Source organism: Gavialis gangeticus, unplaced genomic scaffold, assembly GCF_001723915.1.
Source record: "Gavialis gangeticus isolate Ggan-Ray unplaced genomic scaffold, GavGan_comp1, whole genome shotgun sequence".
Lineage (NCBI taxonomy): Eukaryota > Metazoa > Chordata > Crocodylia > Gavialidae > Gavialis > Gavialis gangeticus.
This window is the reverse complement of record NW_017729004.1, coordinates 47917049-47928301: the sequence shown is the minus strand read 5'-3', so window position 1 is coordinate 47928301 and position 11253 is coordinate 47917049. Positions and strand designations below refer to the sequence as shown.

Here is an 11253-nt window from a genome sequence, read left to right as displayed (position 1 = left end):
ACTACCCTCCAGGGGATAAAATCAGCAATTTATGCAACAAGGGCAAGGTTATTCCTGATGCTTCTATGTATGCTCAGTGTGGGAAGACAGTATAAGGAACCTCTCTTCCCACTGCCCATGCATTCAGGAGAGTTGCACAGACCCAATCCTTATGTTTACCAGAAAGTAGGAAAGTGAAAATATTTAATCTTTAAAAAGGCCATTTCCAATTAAAACATCAATTTAAAGCTTTCACCCATCTCTAATAGTTTATAGTATTGTAAGCAGAATGAATTTTAATAAAAGTGTTTCATTCCTTTTCCTTTGAGGGTTAGGGTTTTGTTTTTTTTTTAAAAAATATAGATCATTAACTAAAAATATTCAATCCTTGGGCACTGCTATTTATCCCTATGATTAGAGTTTGCAGCTTATTCTGCAAATTTGGCCGCAGAAGCAGTTTTCAAACTGCCAAATACAGACTGCATTTAATTAACCCATACATATGTTTAAGCATTTTTGTAGCTACTGTGTGTTCTAGTCTGGGTGAAAAATTTATAAGTGGCTGCCTGTTTACATTCTTAGCTGGTGTAGTTACCATAATTAAAATTATATGGTACAGTTACAGTGATTAATATTATATGAAGAGTAAGCACAGTGGAAACTGCAGGATGTAAATGATTAGCTACTATGCATGTTGTTAAGAAATCCATTATACATTTCTAAACATTTCCTATACAGTGTAATTTTTACAGTAAAAAAGGAGAGCCCAGCAATAGATAAGTGTACATGCTCATGTGTATAGTCCTTCTCAGTCTAGAATTATATTACATAACATTATGTGTAAGAAGCAATTCTCATTCTGTTTTATTCTTTTGAACACTGGAAAGCTGAAGGAGAAGAACATTTGCAAGTCTGGTTTGGCCTAGCAGCCTGAAAGTTTAAAAGTAGCAATTTAGGAACAAACTGGGAAATATATATTTGAACGCATGTTTTCTAAATAGCATCAAAAACTATTTTGAAATGCATTTCAGTCTAGCCAGAAGAAAAGTTGCTTATTATCTTCTGCACCTAGATTGCTGGGTTGAGTTTGCAGCAGATTTTCTTTATACAACTTGAAAGATATACCAGTATATTCTATCAGCCTAATTAAAATACTGTATTTTATTATACAGGGTCCTATTATAATTCATTTAATGTCTCATTCCCTGAAAATTCTATTTCTGTGGAAAATGAACCTGATTAAGATACTCTGAGCTGGGGATTTTGGTTTAGTTGAAAAATAAATCTACATCCATGTAGGTAGGTCTTGTTTGGACAACAGATCAGATGAATCTTGGAATTAAACATAATCCTTTCACAGGCATCTGTAGCTTGCATTTAGTAAATTGGCTCAAGGACCAGGCCAGATTTTATGCTGAGGCTCTTAGATAACTGCATCACCCAGTCACCATCTCAGGATTAGAAGTTCCTCCCCTAACCCCTGACCTTTGCCACTGGAAGTCCCTCCATTCTGGAAGTCCCAGAAATATTCCTTTTGGGAGGGGAGGGTTGCTGTCTTGGAACCAGAACCCCGCCCCCCCCACCCCAAATCATACACTAAAAGTCAAACACCTACTATAACAGTTTAATTTATTTAAAAAATATATTTTTGTCATTATTTGTGTTTGTGTAATATATATACAGGTGAGTGCATAATAACTCAAAAATAAAGTCTTACTCTTGTATATTTTGTGTGTGTGTGTGTGTGTGTGTGTGTGTGTGTGGTGGGGCAATAGGGTGTTGGGGGTCTGTGTATATGTGGGGAGGCTGTGGGGGCAGGGTGTAGGTATGTGGCTTTTGTGGAATGTGAGGGACTGTGGCGAGATGTGGGGATTCCTTCACCATCCCCCCTGCATAGCACACAGCCCCCTCTGGCTGCAGCAGAAGCAGCAGCAGGTGGGAGCGCTCGGGGCACTTGTGCTGGGCACAGGTGCTGCTGCCCAACGGCATGCAGCTCTGGCCAGTGCTGCACATGGGGGTGAGAAGCAGAGCTGGGCCAGGCCGCCTCTATTGCAGGGGCTCCACACGGCGCATGTGCAGCCCCCAGCACTTACGCAGCACTGGGAAAGCCCCAGATGCTGGAGCCAGTTGCCTTCCCTGCCATGCAGGTCCCCGGACTTTGTGGGGAAGCAGCAGGCAGAGCTCCCCTCCACTTCTGACAGAGTCCCTGGACCTGCACAGCAGGGCCGGGGAAGGCAGCCAGCTCCAGCATGTCGGGCTCTCCCATTGCCCTGCAAATGCCAAGGATTTCAGGTGTGCCGCATGGAGCCCCCGCAATAGAGGTGGCCTGTCTGGGCTTTGCTTCTCAGCCCCATGTGCAGCACTGGCTGGAGCAGCGCCTGTGCCAGGCACAAATGCCCTGAGCGCCCCTGCCTGCCAGTGCTCCTGCTCCTGCCTGCAGGGGCTGTGTACCATTTGGGGGTGTATGTGGGAGAGGTCCCCACATCCTGCCATGATCCTTCATACCCACACCCTGTCCACCCAAGCTCTGTGTTTCCATCGCCTCCCTGGGTGCAGGCTCTGCCCTGCCACCAGCCCCAGCCTCACACTCCCTGCCCTCGCCCAACTGCAGCTCTGCCCTGCCTCTACTCCCGCCACTTCCCTACCTGCTGCCCGGAGCAGGTGGGATGCCAGGGAAGCCAAGCAGGTCCCCTGGCAGCTGCAGTTGTGGCAGCAGCAGCCCGCCTGGAGGCTGTTTGCTGGCTGGGACAGGCCCTTTTGCCCACAAGGGTGGGAGCAAGGTTCAGTAAGGTATGTTGGAGGGTGTGTATATATGTGGGCACCTCACTCACACCCTCATGGGCAGGAAGGCTGGGTGAGGTACAATTAATTGGTGGGTGCCCATGGGCTGGATGAAAGTACCTGGAGCGCCAAAGTGGCTCGCAGGCCGTATTTTGCCTGCCCCTGAGTTAGACTGATCTTCTTGACCCAACAGATGTTAGCTGTTGGATCAGAATAGTGGAGGATTGGCTCCAATTTAGAACCAATCTAGGGAGAGAGGCTGTGTCTTCCCTGGCTCCTCCTCTCTGTCTTTTATTTCCTGTTGCTGTCCCTGGAGGGGGTGGAGTGGGAAGTAAGGCTATGTGAAATTTCACCAGGTGTTTCATTTCAAAGCGAAATTGAAACAAAACAAAAGGCTTCAAAACGGTTTGAAACTAAACAAGGGCACTCAAAATGTTTTGAAAGTTTTGAAATATTTCAAGTTCCAAAGCTAGGCCTGCCTGGCTTCATCGCCGGTTCCAGGCATCAGGGACAGCCATCCTGTGTGCACATTCAGGGGCCCGTGCTCCCCGGGAGGAGACTGGCACAGCCTTGCAGCCCTCCCAGGGGGTGCAGGCCCCTGGATCTGCATGCAGGATGGCAGCAGGCTGCTGTTGCCACCGGGAACTGGCACTGGGAGCACCCTGCTAGTACCCTGTGCCCAGTGCTGAGAAGATTGCTGCTGCCTATGACCTCAGGCGGCAGCAGCAGCAGCAGCAGCAGCAGCAGCAGTCTCCTGTCATCCCATGTGCAGATCTGGGGGCCCACACTCCTGGGCGGCTTCATGCCCTCAGAAGGGGCTACCATCCCTGCATTTTTTTATCTAATCAGGCAAGAAATGACAAAGTTTTAGGCATTTTCATGATTCCCCATTATAGCCTATGGGCGAAGCATTGAAACTATTTCGCTGTTTCAACGTGTTTCGACAAAACGGAATAGTGCTTCAAAACAAAATGAAACAAAATGATGAAATGAAACACTGTCTCTTTGAAATGGCTAAACAGAAGTTGAAACAAAATGGTGCTGTTTTGCATAGCCCTAGCAGGGAGGCAGGGGAGGGAGGTCATTTTGGGGTTTCTCAGCCCCACTGGAGTGGCAGGGTAGGTAGACTGGAGCCCCACCCCCTCAAGATGAAGGGCTCCAATCTAGTTGCCTTCCCATTCCAGTGGGGCTGCAAAAACTACAGAAATGATCTCCCTCCCCTGCCCACTCCCCATGCCATCCAGAGACAGCAGCTCAGGTCAGGCTGCTATTGAAGCCAGAGTAGCCAGAAATTAATGAAGTCACTCTGCTTTGGACTGTCTTCACTTGAGCCCTCATACGATGAGGGTTAATTTGTTGCAGGATTGGAGCTCTGCAGCTGTGCTCTTCCATTTGGGCGTGGCTTTAACATGCTTTCAAGGGGCCAATTTGTCTGCACCCTATGTCACATTTATGCTTTCCAGATTCTGGGTTATTCTGAGGTGCACTTCCCATCCAGGTCAGTGCATTCCAAAGAGCTGCTGTAAATTTTGGTAGTCTCTCCACTGCTGCCAAGAGACTGCTCTACAAATGAATATTACTAGAGCATGGATTATTTTAGCCTCTTCTCTTAAGGAAGGCAAGTTGAGGGGGTCATTCACTAGCCATATGCCTGCTCAGAACTGGCTGAATTGTCTTAGGGCCTTCTATACTCTCTTGTTTGTACATTTGCACAGGGTAAAAGACTATACAGGGCTAGAATTTGGCCTTCTCTCAAATGCAGTGTGACCATCTTCAGTAAAACAACCAATTTTAATTTAAACAATATATCCTTTTGGGAAGCCACACCAAACCAAACGTAGAGAAGCATAAGGAAGCAACACATTTTTGGGATGATGGAACATGACTGACAGAGTTATGGCTATCATAATCTGTGACTATCCTGCATATATTTAACAAGCACCTTTTAGAGATCCACAGCATGGAGGAAAAGTAACATATATGACTAACTTTTCAACTTCATTGTACTATGCATTTATTTAAAGTCCTTTCTCCTACTAATTCATGTACATTAGGGGTCAGCAACCTTTTAGCAACAGAGGGCTGAATTAATGTTGCTCAATCCTAGGGTAGACCACCACTTACAACCCCAGCAGCTGCCACTGTTTCCCCTGTTGTCACTTGCCACTGCCTACCCCTGTCACTAGTTCTTCCCACTGATTCATGGGCAAGATAAAATCTCTCTGTGGGCTGGATCTAGCCAACAGGCTGTAGATTTTCAACCCCTGATGTAGATAGCTATCATTGGCTGTTTGGGAGACAAGTGCACGTGTGAGAGATAATAGACCATGCTATTTTGCTTGGCACTTACTTGAACTGAAATGCTTTATGTTTGAAGAATGTGACTTACCTGATAAGTCTCATTCACATTGACCAAACTGCAGCTTCAAAATACCCTTCCCATGAAGCTTGAGAATTTGGTTGTATTCTTTAGGCATTGCATGGAAACCTGGTTTAGGCAGCTGGTTGTCATAATAGTGATGGCTGATTGGCACTTCCTCTATGTTTTTTGAGAAAGGCCAGAAGCCATATAACTTCACATTTTCACACAGCTCAACAGCAGCACTAGTGATCATAAAACCAGAAGACAATCGATATGCTTTCACGCCCTTAGTTCTCCAGAACCGGGCAAGGCTTTTCAGGTACCTTGGATGAAAAAATATTGCCCTCTGTTTTGCTCCGAACTCATGAAGAGTATGGTATACTTTAAAAGAAGCAGCTGTGTTGCTTCTGAAGGAAAATGCTGGCAATAAAAGAAAAGCATCTCCATAAACTGCAATGTTCTGCAGAAATGTCATCTTCTTTGCTTTCAGTTTCTTGTATCTGTCAAATAGAAATGCTTAGTGAATATATCAATTTTAGAGAAGGAAAGGCTGAATGTTGTATGGATATAAAAATGTTACAAGCCAGATCTTCATGGATATCATTTGTGAACACTGTTACTAAATGTATGCCCCTAATGCATGTTGGCAGTTTTGCACATGCTGTTATGAAAGCCTGGATGTAATATACAATAACAGCAAATTCACTAAATAATTTACTCTGTAATATAGGGATTGCCTAAGCAGATCAGACTCATAACCAACTCATTCAGGATCTGTTCCAGCAGTGGCCAAACCCAGGAATTGTAAAGGAAGATGTAGCTAGAACATTTAAAAACATGCATATTGTAACAAACATCTTGATAAAAATTATCCATTACATCTCTACAGTGGTAGCTCTACAAATGAAGGTGCTAATTTTCACTAGATGTATGCATGTGTCTAACTTCATGCATCCAAGTCATCTTAGGGAGTTACAGAATAGTATGCACTGAAATGCTGCAGAATTAGGACTTCGTGAAAAATACTGGTCTGATTTTTCAAGTTAGAGTTCTAGAGCTCCCATTGACTTAGTTCTTTTCAGGATCTCTCTTGAAAGTGCAAACACAACAAATGCAGCCCTGTTAATCAAGGTCAAGTTTCAGCCCTCTCCTCCTTCAAAGGCTCTTATCTCTTAATAATCAAATTGTTCAAATGGCTGAATCCCAAATCCTCACTCATTTTCATTTCATTCTTATTCAAGCTCAACTGCTATTAACTTCAGGGAGGGTTTAACTGAAGCAAGATCCAAGGAAAATGTACTAAGACATCATGATTAAACCTATAAGTAACAATAAATAACTTCACTAGCTGCCATGAAGCTCTGTCCTTTTGCCAAGTCACTAGGCTAAATTTGCTTTCACTTGCACCTTGTGTAACCCTGCTGAAGTCAAAGGGCCAAATTCTGGTATATGGCGACAATACTTCTCCATTTAAGTTAATAAGTGTTGCATGAACATCAAAGCAGAATTTATTCTGAAGACTGCAGCTGTCTCCCTGGTTCGATGACAAACTCCCTTCTATCAGCTTTCTGCTTACTGTACTGTCTCTGCCTTACTTTTAAATGGAAGCGAACTTAGTAATATATTCAAGGTCCATTTTGTAGATAAGCCCAAGTTATAACAGCTAATGACCCAAAATATAATTTGAGGTACTACATTAATTAGCAAGTCCTTACCAGACTTTTTTGTCAAGTCAGGGAAGACAAAACACTTTAGGAATAATGAAAAGAGAGAGATCAGTATAAGCATATGTTTAAAATCCAATGATGAATTTCAGCATATGCTGAAAGACTTTCCAAAAGCATGGCTATAACGTGATTTTTTTTCAGAGAATGGGCTTGTAATGAGGAGTGCTGCTATTGTCCATAACAAGGAAAATGTGAGTGGGTTTCAAATAGAGGCACTGCTCTTCTCTGTATTGTTGCCTCTTTGCTGTCAAAAAAATAGGAGACTAGCTTAATAATTTTGTTTACACCAGTAGATCTTAAAAATCAACCATAAAACAGTATGAATTCATTGCTAACTCTGATGACATTCCAAAAGGTTTATAACAATGTCAAAAAAATGAAACAATATGACAAAGAAACGAAATTGTAGCAATACTTACTTCTGTGCAATGATGCTTGGATTAACAGTCACAAGATTTGTTTTATTGCCAACATCTTTGCTAATGCTTCCTGTGGTTGGAGGAAGGTTACACCTGAGGTTTAGAAACAGTTATTTAAATAGAACACCACTGTAAATGTCCTGAAGTGATATACAAATGCATCTACTGAACAATCATGTGACACATCATCCCCCATAGATTCCTATAAACACTTTACAAATAATAAGTACCTTCTAGCATCTCTGAAAAACTGGTATTTAATCTTTTTGGCTGAGGCACAAAGTCACATTTTCACAAATCAGAGAATGAGTCACTAACAAAGCCAGAAATAACCCAGAAAGCCCCATTTACCAATTTGCTGAATTAATTACTAAACAGTCCTGCCACTCTTTCATACCAAGAGAAAGTACTGTATCTTATCTAAGTTCTCTGATAAAATACAGTGGGGGGCATCTACGCATGCACTTTACTGCAGTTGACTAATTAGCTCCATAGTAAAGCATTGCTGCCTACATGTGCGGTGCTACTAAGTCGGAATAAACTATTTAACTCCACTGTAGGGAGAAGTGGATTAAGATTCATTGAGGCCCTGGGCCTGGGCCCCCTCCCCAACCCACACCTTCCCCTGCACCTGCAGGCTCCAGTCGGAGCAGCAGCCGGAGTGGGATGGGCTTGGGGCAAGAGCCATGGCCAACCCCACCCTGCAGGTCCACGCTGGAGCCAGATCCCAGGGCTGGTTGTGCAGGACCCTGTACAACATCGTTCTGTGGCTGGGCAGCATTGGGGGTACAAAGCTGCTGCCCACTGGGTGCAGGTGGTACAAACCAAGCTCTGGGCGCAACCCCTCACTCTGCCACAGCCAAGTACAGCTGCAGCAGCACGCAGCCAATGTGCAGGATCATGGTTGGGACCTGGCTGTGTTGGGGCTGCCCCACCACTGGCAGGTCCTGTCCACACACCACACCAGACTCTGCTTCCTGCTGCCAGCGGCTCCGGCTGCTCTCAGGTCTCTGGCACAGTCATGCCCCATCGCGTTATACATAACTGACTCGTCCTAGCTGCTGGTTGCATTCACACCAAGCTGTCTCCCTCTGCCTTCCCCCACTGTGCCTGTTTTCCACACTTCTAGGGTTCCAGTTTGGCAGTGGCCCCTGGGCCTGGGCCCAACTGACCTGTGCAATAATCCATCTATGACTGTAGGATAGTACTGCCCAACACAAGTACTATCCTACGGTGCAGTTATTTAGTGTACCGCAACATGCATGTAGACAGTGACAGGGGCTGCCTGGGGCACAAGGGTGCTATAGTATAGGGCTGCCTGCTGCTTAGCCCTGCACTGTAGCACCCTCACGCTCCGGCCAGGCCCCTCTGCAGCATGCTCAGCTGAGGTGGAGCAGCTCCAGGCTGGCAGGCTGGCCCCTCCAAGGTCCCCTGCTGGCTGGGCCTGTGCCGCTTGAGCATTACATGCTGCAGTTTTGCATGCATGTGTAACGCTGTGCTTGGGAGCAATAAACTCTGGTGCAAACTGTGCCAGAGTTTATTCAGCCATGCTAACTGCATGTGTAGATGTGCCCAGTGTGAGCAATACTGATGATTCAGCTGGCATAGTAAATCAATGGTTGTATCAAAGGCAACAATGACAAAATGCTTTTTAACTACTAAAACATTGGATTAATTAGTAAAAACTAAAGTCTATTAAACAATAAAAAAGGAAAAGGTTCTAGGATGAATTAGGTATACCAAATGTGCTCTTTAAGAGCCTGCTACACTTAGCCTTCGCATTTCAATTTGTAGATTCATCCCTTCTATCCAGGCTGACTCTCTAACTTTGAAACTGTACGAAAATCTTTTTTTTTTTTTTTTCTTATTTGGAGGCAATTTATTGCTTGTCAAAACTAAGAAAGGTGATGAAATTCAGTAGAGATCTGCATGGCCAGAGGAGTCTGGAGTCATGGAAAAGCAAGCCTGTGGTTAACAATATGGAAAACAGATGATGGAGAAAAGGGTGGAAAATTGATTTTCACAACTGACAAAGAAAAAAAAAAGGTTCCCCAACATAACATTTTTATCTGATTAGTTTGCCAGTTCTTCCACAGAAGCCAGAAGCTGTGTCTCAGCAGTACAGGACAGGAGGAGTGTGTTTTGACTATGAATGCTATGAGGTACTTTGTGTTGGGCACTAAATCCCAGAGATATTTAAAAGGTATCTAAATATTGCTTTGCTTGTTGTTTCATGGCTTAAGGGTCAGTTTTCTAAAGGTGTCTAGGGTAGCATTCTGTTCCCTACTTGGTTATTTAGGTGCCAAAAATGCCATTTATGCCCAGATCATAATTCTGTTCCTAGGCATGTAACCTGCTAGTGTATGTAGTCATCTACATGTGTAGACTGCATGTTCTAACTTGCAACAGAGACAGAGGAGAGGCTTCCTATGCTTTGCCCCCACAACCTGAGTTACTAGGGCATTCACCTAGGAAGTCAGAGAACCTGGATTCTAGGCTCCACCCACCAAAGAAGCCTGGGCTTCTTTCAACACAGTATTATAATAACTATACCACAGGTCAGCCATTAGCCACCTCATTCTCTGGCACTCCTTTTAAAGCTAGCCTCCTGGGTGGCAACAATTAAAAAGAATGCAGGAGATATGCAGAGCCAGGAGGAAGACCACAAGCTGGAGAACGTGTGGCTTAATGAGGTGGCTGCTGGCCTGACAGGGCCAGAAGTGTCAGTTCCAGTAAGATGGAGTTTCCTCCCATACTGCCCTCCATCCATTTTTTGTCCTAATGATTATATTAAATGCAGGGGCTATGGCTTGGTATCTAATGGTGCGTTAGTGAAGTGACTGAACCTGCAGCATGGTGGTTTGAACACTGTACTGGTAACTCAGAGTAAGCCCAGGTTCAAACTCCCTTTGAGACAGCACAAGGTCCAGGTCAGGCGATTGTTTTGGCTGGAGGGCCGCTTAATGAGTTTTGGTGAGCTGTTGAGGGCCATGTACATAGTCCTGCCCCTTAACTGTTGCCTTCCATCCCCACTCCAGTCATCATCTTGGAACCAGAACTTCCTCCCCTAATCCCTGACCTTTGCCACTGGAAGTACCTCCACTTGCCCCTGAAAATATTCCTTTGGGCAGGGAATTTCCATCTTGGAAAACAAACAAACAAATCATACACTAAAAGTCAAACACCTACTATTACATATTTTAATTTTATTACAAAAAATATTTTTGTTGTGATTTGTGTTTGCATAATGTATAGAGGTGATTGCAGAATGACTCAAAAATAAAGTCTTACTTTTGTATATTGTGCGTGTGTGTGGTGGAGTGTGGGAGTGGGTGTGGGGGCGTGTCTGTATGGTGGCGTGTGTGTGTATGGTAGGGTATAGGGAGGCAATAGGATATGTTGGGGGTGTGTATATATGTGGGGAGGTTGTGGATCCATGGTGTGGGTGTGTGGCTTTTGTGGGGTGTGAGAGATCATGGCAGGATCTGGGGACTCCCTCACCCCCTTCCCCTGCATGGTGCACAGCCCCCTCTGACAGCAACAGAAACACCAGCAGGTAGGGGTATTTGGGACACTTGTATTGGTGCTGGTGCTAGTGTCTGATGGTGCACAGCTCTGGCCAGTGCTGCACATGGGGGCGAGGAGTGCAGCCCAGCCAGGCTGCCTCTATTGCAGGGGCTCCATATGACGCATATGCAGCCCCCTGAACTTATAGATTCATAGATTCATAGATTAAGGGTCGGAAGGGACCTAGTAGATCTTCTAGCCCGACCCCCCGCCAGGGCAGGAGAACAACAAAAACCCCAAAAACAAGAAACGGGACTCAAATGAGTCTATCCAGGTAGGCATCCAGCCTCTTCTTAAAGACCCCCAGGGTAGGGGCCAGCACCACTTCCCTTGGAAGTTGGTTCCAGCTCCTAGCCGCCCTAACTGTGAAGTAGTTCTTGCGGATGTCCAATCTATACCTCCTCTCCATCAACTTGTG

At 44.9% G+C, this 11253-nt stretch overlaps 1 protein-coding gene across 1 annotated transcript in view; it reads right to left on the bottom strand.

Moving 5' to 3' along the window:
* Positions 1-11253, bottom strand: part of ST8SIA6 (ST8 alpha-N-acetyl-neuraminide alpha-2,8-sialyltransferase 6) — a 105576-nt gene that overhangs the window by 15384 nt on the left and 78939 nt on the right. Inside the window, exons 7-8 of the mRNA XM_019508339.1 lie at positions 7269-7361; positions 5150-5622 (exon numbers count right to left, since the gene is read on the bottom strand). Of these exons, the coding sequence (XP_019363884.1) occupies positions 5160-5622; positions 7269-7361 (556 nt within the window). The 3' untranslated portion in view covers positions 5150-5159. The remainder of the gene's footprint in view (positions 1-5149; positions 5623-7268; positions 7362-11253) is intronic.